We start from the raw sequence: 15,071 nt of genomic DNA, 5'->3' as shown, positions 1-15,071 counted from the left end.
TCTTATTTCTTTTTGTTGGTTAGCTGCAGGGATATGCAAATCCTGAACTGATCTTCTTGCGACTCTCAGAGACAGTTGTCCTACATATACAGAGGTTAATGGATTTCACCAAGAGACTCCCAGGTAATCACTTTATCTTTGGAAAAAATTAAAGTAATTTAATACGTAATATTTAAAAAGTTCCTTGTTTTAAAGGAAGGTGGCATTTTAAGAAAACAAAACCCTCTATTTTTCTAACAAAACTGCTTCTAAATTTAAAAACATGTTTACTTTGTTTGCTTTAATCAATCAGTTGGATGAAAATATAAATATTTTAAAATATTATTCAAGTGACTTCAAAGACTTCGAGTTAAGACAAACTATGATTGGTTGTATGTTTTATTTTATTTTTATTTTGGGAAATAAATTGTTTTTGTTTTTTAGATAAAACATGAAACAAAATTCCCTGTACCATACCAAAAAAAAAAAAAAAAAAAGGTGAAGCCACTGTTGGCCAAAACTTAGCTATCTAGTTACGTGCACAGATAACTCTCTGTGAAAATAAATTCTTCAAGGCTCTATGTATAATTTGCTCTTGCCATAGGAAATTATTATTATCTGGTTCTGATGAAAGTGCCCCAAAATATTACCATGTGGAATCATAATTATTCTAAGGGAACAGTTAGGATTCATATCATAAATAAATAATATAAAAATGTTAAATCCTATACCTGAAAATTATCTTTTCATTATTTATTTCAAACAATTATGTGATCTTTTCATAAAGGATTTGAAAATTTGACCAATGAGGATCAGACTGCATTACAGAAGGGATCAAAAACTGAAGTGATGTTCCTTCATGTGGCCCAAATTTACAGTCAAAAAGAATGTCTTTCATCAACTTCTGAAAGTGAAAAAGGTCAACTAACTCAATCTTAATGTTAATAGTTACTATTAAATTTAGCAACAGATTATATAACATTGAGCTATTTTTTATTATATTTTTATTGTACTAGTTAGTGTACAAATAAGTACTTCATAATAGTGGTTTATAGTTTTCCAATTCATTGTTCTAGCTTTTGTTTTTCTTTTAAAGAAAGCCATTCTTCTTATATAGCATCATAGAAAACACATTTTTGGAGGGTCTTCTATATAATGTTTATATAAAGCGCGAACTATTATTCTAGATTCATGTTTCAGTAATAAAAATTATAAAGATACCATTTGTTGGGAATGTTTCCTGTTTAACAGAGATTAGAGAGATTGACTCTACTATCCGAATAAAGATTTAAAAAAATCAGACTTTATATTTTTTCCCTTAACTAGCTACTATGAAAATATCAGATCATTCAGATCATTCACTGAATTGTCATGATCAAAGTGGTGATAGAAGTGCTATTTATCCTATGGAAACATTTTGCAATGAAGATTGTCCTTCTGCTATGCTGACTGGTAATATTACATATAATACAAAATATTGTATTGGATGGAAAAAATTTGTCAGACATGTTTCATTTTCTTATACTGCTTTGAGAAAATATGATAATGGCAATATGAGTCTGCACTGTGTTCTGATGAAAATACATTTGATATTAATCTTTTTAGGTATTGCTGAAGAATTTATTACCACACTGTATTACTTCTGTAGAAGAATGAGTGAGCTTAGTATTACTAATACTGAATATGCTCTGCTTGCAGCCACAACAGTGTTTTTTTCAGGTAAAAAACTATTTAGCAGTAAAAATTTGGATTAAGTTTGGCAATGAAATCATGAAGATTGTGGTTATTTTATTACTCATTGATTCCAAATGTACCAATTTTCATCAAAATAGCCTTCTCTATAAGCGCATTCCCTTCAGCTTACAAACATGCTGTAATTTCTTGCATCTTAAAAAAATGCCTTTTTTTTTAAACATCTTTATTGGAGTATAATTGCTTTACAATGGTGTGTTAGTTTCTGCTTTATAACAAAGTGAATCAGCTATACATATACATATATCCCCATATCCCCTCCCTCTTGCGTCTCCCTCCCACCCTCCCTCTCCCACTGTTCTAGATGGTCACAAAGCACCAAGCTGATCTCCCTGTGCTATGTGGCTGCTTCCCACTAGCTATCTATTTTACATTTGGTAGTGTATATATGTCCATGCCACTCTCTCACTTAGTCCCAGCTTACCCTTCCCCCTCCCCATGTCCTCAAGTCTGTTCTCTACGTCTGTGTCTTTATTCCTGTCCTGCCCCTAGATTCTTCAGAACCATTTACTTTTTAGTTTCCATATATATACGTTAGCATATGGTATTTGTTTTTCTCTTTCTGACTTACTTCACTCTGTATGACAGACTCTAGGTCCATCCACCTCACTACAAATAACTCAATTTCGTTTCTTTTTATGGCTGAGTAATATTCCATTGTATATATGTGCCACAACTTCTTTATCCATTCATCTGTTGATGGACATTTAGGTTGCTTCCATGCCCTGGCTATTGTAAATATTGCTGCAGTGAACATTGTGGTACATGACTCTTTTTGAATTATGGTTTTCTCACGGTATATGCCCAGTAGTGGGATTGCTGGGTCGTATGGTAGTTCTATTTTTAGTTTTTTAAGGAACCTCCATACTGTGCTCCATAGTGGCTGTATCAATCTACATTCCCACCAACAGTGCAAGAGGGTTCCCTTTTCTCCACACCCTCTCCAGCATTTCTTGTTTGTAGATTTTTGATGATGGCCATTCTGACCGGTGTGAGGTGATACCTCATTGTAGTTTTGATTTGCATTTCTCTAATGATTAGTGATGTTGAGCATCCTTTCATGTGTTTGTTGGCAATCTGTATATCTTCTTTGGAGAAATGTCTATTTAGGTCTTCTGCCCATTTTTGGATTGGGTTGTTTGTTTTTTTGATATTGAGCTGCATGAGCTGCTTGTATATTTTGGAGATTAATCCTTTGTCAGTTGCTTCGTTTGCAAATATTTTCTGCCATTCTAAGGGTTGTCTTTTCATCGTGTTTATGGTTTCCTTTGCTGTGCAAAAGCTTTTATGTTTCATTAGGTCCCATTTATTTATTTTTGTTTTTATTTCCATTTCTCTAGGAGGTGGGTCAAAAAGGATCTTGCTGTGATTTATGTCATAGAGTGTTCTGCCTATGTTTTCCTCTTAAGAGTTTTATAGTGTCTGCCCTTACCTCAAATCCCCTTTCAGCTATTCTCCTATTTCTCTGTTCTACATTACAGCAAAAAAAAAAAAAAAAAAAAAAAAAAAAAAAATTTAAGAGTTGTCTATACTCCTGCCTCCATTTCTCTCTTCTCATTTACTTCTGAACCCAGTACAGTCAGATATTGTCCCCTCCTTTCCCTTCCACCATAACTTACCAAAATCTTCAGTAATTTGGCATTGCAGATTCCAGTGGTCAATTCTTAGTCTTCATCTTACTTGACACGTCAGCTACATTTGACAGAGCAGATCACTCCCTCTTTCTTAGAACACTTAACATTTGGCTTCAGTTGATCACTCCCTCCTTCTTGACATGATTTTTTTCCACTTGATTTCCAGGACATTACACTCTCTTGGTTTTCCTACTCAGTTGCTGCTCTTTCTGTCTCCTTTGTTAATTCCCCCTCATCTCCCACACTGATAAATGTTAAAATGTCCCAGGCCTCAGTTCTCTTTTTTCCTATGTGCACTTCCTTTGAAATTTCATCCTATCTCATGGCTTTAAATGCCATCTAGAGGCTGACAACTCCCAAATTATATACCAACCTGGACTGCTACCCTAAGCTCCATTAAATAGCCTACTCAAGATTTCAATTTGGATGTTTAGTAGGCATATAAAATTTAACATGTCTGAATGTGAACTCCTGATTGCCCCCTGAATTCTCTTATATTCTTCCTCCATCTCTACTAAATGGCATCTCCATCCTTCAAGTTGTATAAGCCAAAATTCTTGAAGTCATCCTTCACTTCTTTTTCTCTTATACCCATTATCAAATATGCAACAAGTCTTGTTGGCTATAGCTTCAAAATAGATCCAGAACTCACCCACTTCTTACTGTCTCTGTCCCTGCCATCCTAATAAAACTACTAACTCACTATCCTGTTTCTGCCCTTGCCTCCCTAGGGTCTATTCTTTATACAGTAGCCAGAGTGATTCTTTGACAACATAAACCAGATTATGTCATTCCTCTGCTCATAACCCTTTAATGGCTTTCTATTTTACACAGTTTAAAGCCAAAGTTCTTTCTATCAGTGTCTATTACTATTCCTTTTGCTAACACCACCACAGCCACACTGCTTTCAATGCATATGTTCCCTGTAAATTTCAAGCAGGCTCCTTCCACAGCTTCTACTGTACTTGACAAATCTTCTGCTTGGAAAGCTCTTTCCTGGATAGTTTCATGGCTCCCTCTTCACCATCCTGGATCTCTGCTAAATGTCATCTTATCTCTGATTACCCTTTTAAAAATAGCTACTGCCCCCCCCCCCAATTCTTATCCTGTACTCTCACTTATTGTGGTCATATATTTTTATTTAAAAAATGTGTATATGTCTCTTTCCTCCCCTACTCCTCCCAGACCCAAAATATAAGCTCAATGAGGGCAGGAAGCTTAGTCTCTGTTCACTGCTGTATCTCCAGCACAATGACTGGATGAGTGAATGCTGTCTAATCATTAAGAAATACTCTTCATAGAGTATTATGAAGATTAAATAAAACATTGCATAGAAGCAAGTTACCTGGCATAAAATCTGGCATATATTAAAGGTTCAGTAAATATTTGCTATTTTTATTATTTAAAACTGTATTGTTTTAAATTAATTCATTATCTTCTACCATTTTCCAATATTCATTAAGATATATGTGATAATGTTTTTCAGATCGTCCGTGCGTTAAAAATAAGCAACATGTGGAAAATTTACAAGAACCAGTTTTACAAATTTTGTACAAATATTCAAAAATTTATCATCCAGAAGACCTACAGCATTTTGCTCGTCTCATAGGGAGGCTCACTGAACTGAGAACACTGAATCACAACTACTTAGAAATACTTAGCATTTGGAAAACAAAAGACTCCAAATTGGCTAGTTTACTCTCTGAGAAATGGAATTTGTATTCACTTTGCTGAAATTTTAGAATGTTGTGGTTTGTCTTAAACTTCCTAAATCTAGATTGTTTATGCTATGATCACAGGATACTGATTTGAAAAACATGAACAGAATTGCTGTTACGAATATATCGCCATAAAATGGACACCATCAAGGGCTCATCAAATTTTGTGGAATATAGGACCACCACTAGAGGGACATCTAGTATTCTTTTCAAGATTCGTCCCCAAAGAAGCAATGGTTATTGTTACTGCATGGTTTGTTCAGAAGGGAGTAGTACTAAATAGAGTTCTTACCTGAAGAAACTCGCCTTTTTTTCATTTAGTAGAAAATTGAATGAAAATGTATAGATTATTTGAAGACATAAAAGAGATTATTTAGTGGAAACAGTTGTAATCAGAATAAAAGCAGTTGTGAACCTCTTTAAGGCTAGATTGGTGGATAAGGAACTAACATTTTAAACTTATTTCTGTTATAGCATTTTATAAATTATTAAAGAGGAGCAAAGCTTCGTTCAACTCTTACTTTTTCTTAATGTCTTTTTTTTAAGATTTTTTTTTTTGATGTGGACCATTTTTAAAGTCTTTATTGAGTTTGTTACAATATTGCTTCTGTTTTATGTTTTTTTGGTTTTTTGGCCCCGAGGCATGTGGGATCTTAGCTCCCCGACCGGTGATCAAACCCACACCCCCTGCATTGGAAGGTGAAGTCTTAACCACTGGACCGCCTGGGAATTCCCTTAATGTCTTTAAAAAAGAGATCTTTTATAAGCCCCAATTAAAAATTTTGTCATGGCAAGATGATACTGAAAAACTTAAAATGACAAAATATGTTAACATATATTGGGAAATTCAGCACAATTTAATGCTCATTCTGGTAGACAATATTTTGACATTTTTGCCAACACCTTTTGCAGAAAAAATAAAGTTCTTTTTTTTTTTAATTGTTGACATATCTGTCCTCCTTACTGGTCTATGAGCTCCTTGAAGGCTGAGAAAGAACTTGATCATCATTTTATCACCAGTGCCATGCACAGTCCTTAACCAACTGAGAGCTCAGCAAATACTCTGTGAACAAGTGAGTGAGTGACCAAATGAATAATTATATTTGTAAGCCTGAGTTGAACTGCCTGGCCAGCATCATTCTCCATATCATCGAAACTTTGATGTCATGTCAGGAACTCTGAGATGCTGTGGTTGGTGAAGCAAGCAAAAGCGGACTGGGTCATCTTGAAACTCCAGCCAAAACAGTTGGGGAAAGTTTTGATCTTAAGTGTAAGGCATCTCAGTTTTTATTCTTTTTCTGAAATGACACCCTCTTTGTAGTTCATGCATTTCCTACAAAAATATTTAAATAAACTTTTTTTTACTGAAGAATAACATGCATACATAAGTGGACAGCATGATGAATTTTAACACAGCCAGGAAATCAGCACTCAGGCTGTAACAGACATCACTGATGCTCTGCATTGTGTCCCTTTAGTCCATCCAGTTTCACCTGCACGTGCGGAAGACAGTGCCTTGCACACTGACTGTTTCTCTTGCACATGGAAACTTGTCACGAGAGGGCAGGCCTCAAACCCTCCTGGGCATGGGAGTCTGGTCATAAACGGCTCAGCCTCCCCATCTTCCAGAGGGACAATCTTGAGGCGTGTTCCATGTGGGTTCTCATACAGTGATTAGGTGTTTCATGTACTTAGCTCAAGAAATTTCCCACATAAATTTTTGCTAAAAACATTGTGTTAAGTTTTGTGTACAAACACACAAAAATTTTGTTCTACATAAGCATCACACAAAACCATTTTACTGAGAGGTAAATATGGCTTATGAATTTTGGAAGAAAAATCTTTTGCAGAAAAAATAAAGTTCTTAAAACCTGAAACCTTACCACAAATATTTTAATCCTTGTAAGAATAAGATTAACGTTAAAAATTTTTCATGTGAAATACATGAAAGTGAGATTCTATGGAAGCACAATTGTTTTGAAAGACTGGATCTGATTAAATAAAATACTGTGATTTTAAGTTAATTTAATACTAGGAATAGCATTTTGTTTTCAATACAGAAAAAAGACCATAGTTGAATATTTCACTGTTGTAAAACTTAAAAAAATTGGAATATTGAATTTATACCCTCAACTTATAAAATATATTAATTAAATGTATCAATTATTCCCCCCAGGGGTTATCTTGTGCATTTATTCCTGGTATCATCTCTTGAAGGGAGTATTTTATCTTTTTTAAGGGTATCTAGACTGTTTCATGTAAAATGAAAGCCTTACACTGGATCATCCTTTCTAGCTCAAAATGTAATTTTATCAGAAACTGTTCCGTCTGATAGGTTAAATTTATACAAAACAAAATGAGTTACTTAAAAATATTACTAAAGTCCTTTGGAAAAGCATCAATTATATTGTAGTACATGGAGAAAGTTAGAAAACAAAGTCAATATGTTGAAAACAGAACTCATTGTCTTATTGCTCAAACCTAGGTACCTAGCACCCACAATATTTATTGTGTCTAGTAGCCCAAGTCTGAAACCAGGGGCTCATCTTAGACTTCTCTCTTTTGCTGCTCACTTTAAAAAAGCCATCAAATTCTATTAATTCTTCTTCCTAAATATCTTTTCCATTTGACACATTTTCTTCATCTTTACTGGCACTGTCATAGCTCAGGTCTCATACCTTACTCACCCAGGCTATTAAAACTGTCTCCCTAACTCCAGTCTCATAAACCTAAACCATTTTTCATACTACAAATTTTCTTCTGAACTTGATCATGCGTCCTTTTCCGCTCAAACTTCCTCAAGATTCCCATCCATAAAGGCTAAAATCCAAAAGCCTTCGAGACGCCTTCACATCTGCTAAGTCTCCAGTCTCATCATTTTCCCATTTGCGTCCTCACACACCTACACCGCATTGCCTGGACTCACTCACTCTTGGACTCATCTCTCTCACGACTCCAGCGCCTTTGCCTACCGTCCCTCAGCCGGGAACACCCCTTCCCGCATTCACTATCTAGCCAACGCTCTATTCAGCCTTCTGTTTTCTACGGAAGCAGTAACAAAAGTGTACCACGTCTGTGAAGCTCTCTCCTGACTCCCAAGCCACTGTAAAGGCCACTGTCCCTTTCTAAGGGTCCCAACAACCCTTAGAAAATTACTACCATTAAATGATTACAGGGAGTTATAATTATGTTTGCACTTGTTTCTTCCCTAAGGCTGTGAGCTCTTCTTAGAGGACAGAAATAGATTTTTCACTCTCAGCTCCATTCTATCACAGCACCTGATAGTTTTCCTCACATTCTCTAACAATAGGAGAAGCTTAAACAAGGCCAATTCTAAGTAGAAACAGTATCCACGGAAGAATTGCTACTAAGGTAAAGGGAAATCTCGCGAGATGTAGGTCTTGCGCCCCCGGCCAACGGAGGTCGCCGACCGTTATTTAGCCGTTACACCGCCAACCGCCCGGCACCTCCCTCCTGGCCGCTCGGCTGGAGCGATTTCCCGCTTTTTCCGAGGTTCGGAGGCAGAAGTTCGTGTTGGTTCTTTCTGCTGCCCTAATAGACAGCAGGTGGCGGTTCGCGTGACCACCGAGCCCGCGGTTTCCCGCTAGTTTTTTAAAGGTAAGGGGGGCAGGTGTGCCGAGTTCCCTCCCTGAGAATCTAACCCAGAGCTGGGCGACGTTTTGTTACTGGCCCTCCCTCACGCAGGCAGCCCCCGGCGCCTTCTCCGTAGTCGTCTAAGCACCTCAACTAGTTCTTCCCGGCGAGGTGATGCAATTTAACAGGGCTGGTGGAGGTAACGGGCTTCTTCTCAGGCTGTCCCGGCGATGATGCCTAGTTCGAGTTTCTCGATTATCCATCGACGTCACCAGCGTGGCCATTGGTGGTGGGGGGATGGTGGGGCAAATAGGGGATGTTTCTGCTTTGAACACCCCGACAGTAAGGGACACCGTAGGCTTCCATGGTAACAAACGTTTCACGCATTCCTTTATATACCCATTTACTATAGAATAAGTAGTGCATTAATGCAACAATGTAACACACTTTCTCCCCCATCTTGAGCAATAGATAATTACGACTGGAAGAGAAAATGGAAAAGCAGAAGCCCTTTAAATTGTTTGTACCACCGAGATTAAGTAGCAGTCAAGTATCTGCAGTGAAACCTCAGACTTTGGGAAGAGATTCTAATTTCTTCAAGGTAAATTTGCATTTACTCATTAGGTAAATGAGGCAAAGTGGACTTTCTTACTGGTGATATCTTATAATTTTTTTCAGTAAATATGGTCTGACTTACCCAAGAATTTTGAATAGCATTGCTTTGAATGAATAATGAGCACACTTAATGTGTTTAGGCATCATTCATTTAAAGAAATAATCACTGGTGCTTTGGAATTCTGCGTACATAATGGGACCTGCTTACTTTAATCCTCTTTCTTTAAATGATTTAAGGCAACTTATGAACATATACAATGAAATAGTAAAATATAAATTAGAAGAATATTAGGATCAAGGAAAATTAAGAAAATTTGGACAAATATGTTGACATACTGGTAAAAATCAGTGTTTGAGGTTAAAATTTGACTCTGAGCTTCCGGGTTGACAGGATAAAAGGGAAATTCGTACGTGTAGTAGGTTCTTATTGGAAAGGAGGAATAGAGCTTTTTTTAGTAATTTATTTAAATTTCTCATGTGGGGACTTTCCTGGCGGTCCAGTGGTTAAGACTCCGCACTTTCACTACAGGGGGCATGCGTTCAGTCCCTGGTCAGGGAACTAAGAACCCGCATTATGCACAGCGTGGCAAAAAAAAAAAAAAAAAAAAAAAAAAAAAAAAAATACATTAAAAAAAATAAATTTCTTATGTGGAACTTTATGTTGGAAATAGGATGAAGCAATGAATATTTTGATTTTCTATGTTGTAGAAAAATTCTTATGTCTCTATAGCCAAAGAGTATAACATTAAAATGCTATTCAGTGAAGAAAATTCTCAATTCTACCAGGGGAAAGATCATAATGAAATTGAAGAAAACTAATATTCTAAGCTACTAATTAAAATCACTAAAATTATTCCTGAGTACTTACAAAGCATGTATCATGTAATTTTAGTTTAGCTTTCTCTTATAAGTGAAAATTAAAAATTTTTGCTTTGTTTACAGAGCAAAATCATTTGATATTTTTAACACTATACATTAAAGGATTTACAATTATAGTCACTTTTTTAAGCAGATGTATACTGTATATGTAATTACATATTACACTGCTAGTTATTAGAGTGGTATGGGACAGTGTGTTTAAGAACTTCTTTGTGTTTCTAGGGTTTCAACAAGTGTGTTGAAGATGATTTTGGTTTTCCATTTGCAATGACTAATCTCTCCAAAAATGGGAAAAACATTGATTCAGGTAGGAGACTAGAAAAACAATGTATCACCTTACATAGAAACATTTTTAAAATACACATTGCTAGATATCAAATAAGAGTATTATATTAATAACCTTGACATTAAAGCTAGATATGATACTTAATATATAAAACAGGATGTTGGCATATTTAATTCCAGTTGTCTTTTGTCTTGCAGATCCTGCTTTACAAAAAGTTAACTTTTTGCCCATGCTTGAACAGGTCAGTTAAGTATAGTGTATATAGATATAACCTGTTTAGTTAGATATTGAATTGCTTGCTTGAAAAAGAAAAAAAAAATCTTTAGTTGTTGGATTACTAGTCTTCAGTATTTAATTGCTGCTATTTGGAAACTATCATCAGAAATATTTTCTCATAGGAAAAATTTATTCATTTTTTAGGTTGATAATTCTGACAGTTGTCATTACCAGGAGGGACTAAAAGACACTGATTTTGAGGTCAGAAGATTTCCCGTCCATATTAAATTTCTTGTAATTGGAGTATCATTTATTATTACTTGTATTTATCTTTCTTTTGAAGCTTCAAAAGGATTAATATTTAGTTAAGGTGTTAAGTTATATTCTTTAAAACCTTTTCGCCACTTTGCTTTTCTTTTGAATTTGCTGAAACACTAGGCCTCTGTATTTTCCTGAGTTATAAAAGCATGAATTCTTAAGGGGCAATTTAACTTTAAACCATAAAAATCAAGAATGGAAAAGGGAAGATGAATTCAATGTGTGAAAAGGTTGAGAATTAAGCCAGTATTTTACAAACAATTCTTGAATTAATAGGTATGATTGTTTGGCTGGTTTACTGTCTAAGGAATTTGTAGGATATACTGTACTTTTGATTTTAGTTATAAAAATCATTCTTATGGCACATAGATGTCTTTAAAACAAAGAGAAATTCCATGGCCTGGTAAAGTGCTATCTGTTTGTTGCTGGGATTATGGTATCACCAATTTAGAAATACGGAATTTATTTATATATTTTGATAACAGAGCTATCAGCAAGGAGAAAATAGCGTGATTTAAAAAAAAAAAGAAAACCTCTGACATTTACCTTATAATGTGGAAAGGGATGATGCAGGAAATCCAAATAAAATCCAAATAAAACCTCAGGCTAAATGAAAGAGCTTGTGTTCACTATTATTTTTCTTGTCATTGTACCTTAAACTTCATATCCTTTGGTTAATCCTTAAGCTGTTTGTATAACCAAAATATTTCAAGACCATTCCTAAAATTGACACATTTCATGTAGATTGATTTATTTTAGCTTTTAACCAGCCAGATTCTCTCATTGACTTAAAGATTTCTAACTTCTGGCTTAGGCACATTTTGAAGTTATTTGATATTATTCATCAAGGAATAACTTAGGTGACCAGTAACCTTAGTGAAGTAGCTAATATTGCCTTAGTAGTTAGAAAAACGTTAATATAGCTTTCAGCATGGTATTAGGGCATAAACTGAGGAGAGATTTGGTCTCAGCTATTAAGATACTCATGGATATTTTCAATAGGCAGCTGTAGTTTGGTTATACTAAAATTTTGAACTATTAACAGTCTTTGAAAACCTATTTTATAATAGAATTCAGAGCCAATGAGCAGACTATATTCAAAACTGTATAAGGAGGCTGAAAAGATCAAGAAGTGGAAAGTGAGTGTAGAATCTGAACTGAAGCAGAAAGAAAACAAGTTGCAAGAAAATAGAAAAATAATTGAAGCACAGCGGAAGGCCATTCAAGAACTACAGGTATAATGAAATTTGTAATTGAAAATATAGTATAGTAAATCTTATAATACTATTAAAACTAGAGTATTATTTCAGGGTAAGTTGGGTTTATCTTGTTTCTGTGATGTGGATTTTAAGAATGGTGTTTTTTGAAGTTTCATTAATATTAGTTGCATTTCAACTTTAGGATGAGCAGAAGACAGGCTGCACGAAACTTAATGCAAATGACTAGGGAAATAGTAATTTACTTTAGATAAAGATTGATTTAATGATTCTAATTATAGAATTTTAATTTTTATTAGTTCCTGTTACTGATGATGTTTTGTTTGATATGTCTTTTTTATCATATTAGAAAATGACATTGTAGATAAAACTTTAAATTTAAACCTGTTTCGCTTCAATTTTATGGCATAGTGAAAGAAAAATTTTGAGAAAATGCAACATTGGGTTAGGAGAAAGATAAAATATCATTTCAAAATGTTTAGGGAAGATAATATCACATTAAAATATTGTTAGATACATTTTGGAGATAATTCAGCAAACCTAATTTTAGACTGATGAAGGTGAGATCCATATTCTTATAGGATATCCATAAGTGTGACAAAAAAGTTCTTTTTTGTGTTCAAAGAAAATAATTCTTATAGACCATCATAGCATGTTAGCAAAGAAATGCTGCTTAATGAATATACTCATGTTTATTTTGCTAAGTAAAATGTGATGAACTGTTCTTCTGTCTTGTAAATTAGTTTGAAAATGAAAAAGTAAGTTTGAAATTAGAAGAAGGAATTCAAGAAAATAAAGATTTAATAAAAGAGTAAGTAATAATTTAATGAATTTGTTCTTTACAAATTTATTTTTTATTCCAAACTAATTATTAAAATAATTTCCAAAAATTGAATGAGCTCTTTCTGTTGTATAATATTAATTGATATATAGAATTCTATCTGGGTGCTGTGGAGAAGAGGAAGACATACCTATTTTATATTCTTGCATTTGGCAAACTGTGGTCACTGACTAATAACTTCTCACTTTTTAAAATGACAGGCAGGGGAAGCCATTACTTAGTGTTGAAAAAGGTACCTGATAATCCTATATCTACAACTGCCTATGTATATTGTATACCTTTTTGTTTGACTATTGTTTTAGGTGAAACCCTTGCAGAAGAGGGCTCAACTTTGTTCCAAGCTAATTCTCACTGTCAAATTCCTGTTTTTGCCAGTGGCCCAATCATTCTTCCATTAACTTTGGCTTAAAACTTTAGTATCATCCTTTTTTTTTTATTAATTAATTTATTTTATTTATTTATTTTTGGCTGTGTTGGGTCTTTGTTGCTGCGCGCGGGCTTTCTCTAGTTGCGGTGAGCGGGGGCTACTCTTCATTGCGGTGCGCGGGCTTCTCATTGCCGTGGCTTCTCTTGTTGCAGAGCATGGGCTCTAGGCACACGGGCTTTAGTAGTTGTGGCTTGTGGGTTCTAGAGCGCAGGGTCAGTAGTTGTGGCACACAGGCTTAGTTGCTCCACAGCATGTGGGATCTTCCTGGACCAGGGCTCCAACCCGTGTTACCTGCATTGGCAGGCAGATTCTTAACCACTGTGCCACCAGGGAAGTCCAAGAATTAGGTTTGTAGTTACTTGTTTTGATTTTACAAAACCAGTAACAATAAAAAGTTCCTCTCTCTAGAACAGTGGTTCTTAAGCTTTAGCAAGCTTCAGGATTACCTGCAGAGCTTGTTAAAACACATGTCGTTGGCCTCTCCTCCCCTGCCAGAGTTTCTGATTCAGTGGAGTAGACTTAAGAATTTGTACTTCTAACAAGTGATGTGGATGCTGCTGGTGCAAGGATCATACTTTGAGAACTACTGATTTGTGGTAGAGAATAGTCACAGGCTTTGAAAACAAAACAAAACCACCTGTGATTTCAGTGACTTCTTAACCTTTTCATTTATTAGATTATTGAAAATGTTAAAGGATGTAGTTTATGTAATATTACAGCTTTTGCTCTTCATTAAACTAATATTTAGACTTAAAAATTATTATAAAATGTTAATCTGTAACAATTCATTTCTGCAGAAAAATTATACATTGGAAAATTTAAACTGGTGTATATGTTAGCAACTTCAAGACACCCAGAGGTCTTTTTTTTTTTTTAACTTTCAATACCATTTAATGATATTTGGAAGATATGACTACATTATATTGACCTTTAAAAATTTTTTTGGTTGAGATGTAATTGACATATAACATATTATTTTTAAGTGTACAATGTAATGATTGATATATGTATATATTGCAAAATGATCACCACAATGTCTAGTTAATATCCATTACCACATATAATTACAGATTTTTTGTTTTGACAAGAACCCTCAAGATCTACTCTCTTAGCAACTTTCAAATATACAATATTACTAGCTATATTCATCATGCGGTATATTGCATCCCCAGGATTTATTTTATGACTGGAAGTTTGTACCTTTTAACTCCCTTCACTCATTTTGCCCACCTCCCACCTCTGTCTCTGGCAACCATCAATCTGTTGTCTGTATCTGTAAGTTTGTTTTTAATTTTTTTTTTAAGATTTCACATATAAATGAGACCATATGGTATTTGTCTTTCTTTGTCTGAGTTATTTCATATAGCATAATGCTCTCAAGTTCCATTCATAATGTTGTAAATGACGGGATTTCCTTCATTTTTATGGCTGTATATATATTCCACACTTTATTTATCCATTGATAGTTAGGTTGTTTCCATGTCTTGACTGTTGTAAATAATGCTACATTGAACATGGGGATGCATATACCTTTTCAAGTTAGTATTCTTGTTTCCTCTGGATAAATCCCAAGAAGTAGAATTGCTAGATCATAT

At 34.7% G+C, this 15,071-nt stretch overlaps 2 protein-coding genes across 3 annotated transcripts in view; both read left to right on the top strand.

The window, feature by feature from the left end:
• LOC309659338 (bile acid receptor-like) overlaps positions 1-5,104 on the top strand; it is a 31,779-nt gene extending 26,675 nt beyond the window's left edge. The window contains exons 7-11 of one of the 2 annotated variants that reach the window (XM_082459008.1): positions 24-123; positions 767-898; positions 1,306-1,431; positions 1,585-1,698; positions 4,852-5,104. In XM_082459008.1, the coding sequence (XP_082315134.1) occupies positions 24-123; positions 767-898; positions 1,306-1,431; positions 1,585-1,698; positions 4,852-5,099 (720 nt within the window). In that variant the 3' untranslated portion in view covers positions 5,100-5,104. Of the gene's footprint in view, positions 1-23; positions 124-766; positions 899-1,305; positions 1,699-4,851 lie in introns of both variants that reach the window. The other variant, XM_082459007.1, reaches the window with a different exon arrangement.
• A 3,527-nt stretch (positions 5,105-8,631) lies between these two features.
• The window catches only part of SYCP1 (synaptonemal complex protein 1), a 154,570-nt gene continuing 148,130 nt past the window's right edge, over positions 8,632-15,071 (top strand). Inside the window, exons 1-7 of the mRNA XM_082458274.1 lie at positions 8,632-8,701; positions 9,149-9,278; positions 10,394-10,478; positions 10,655-10,698; positions 10,878-10,934; positions 12,062-12,226; positions 12,952-13,019. Coding sequence (XP_082314400.1) covers positions 9,171-9,278; positions 10,394-10,478; positions 10,655-10,698; positions 10,878-10,934; positions 12,062-12,226; positions 12,952-13,019 — 527 coding nt within the window. The 5' untranslated portion in view covers positions 8,632-8,701; positions 9,149-9,170. The remainder of the gene's footprint in view (positions 8,702-9,148; positions 9,279-10,393; positions 10,479-10,654; positions 10,699-10,877; positions 10,935-12,061; positions 12,227-12,951; positions 13,020-15,071) is intronic.

Source organism: Balaenoptera physalus (assembly GCF_965194825.1).
Source record: "Balaenoptera physalus genome assembly, chromosome: 1".
NCBI lineage: Eukaryota > Metazoa > Chordata > Mammalia > Artiodactyla > Balaenopteridae > Balaenoptera > Balaenoptera physalus.
The sequence above is the reverse complement of the archived record's forward strand: the minus strand, read 5'-3'. Positions and strand labels throughout refer to the sequence as shown.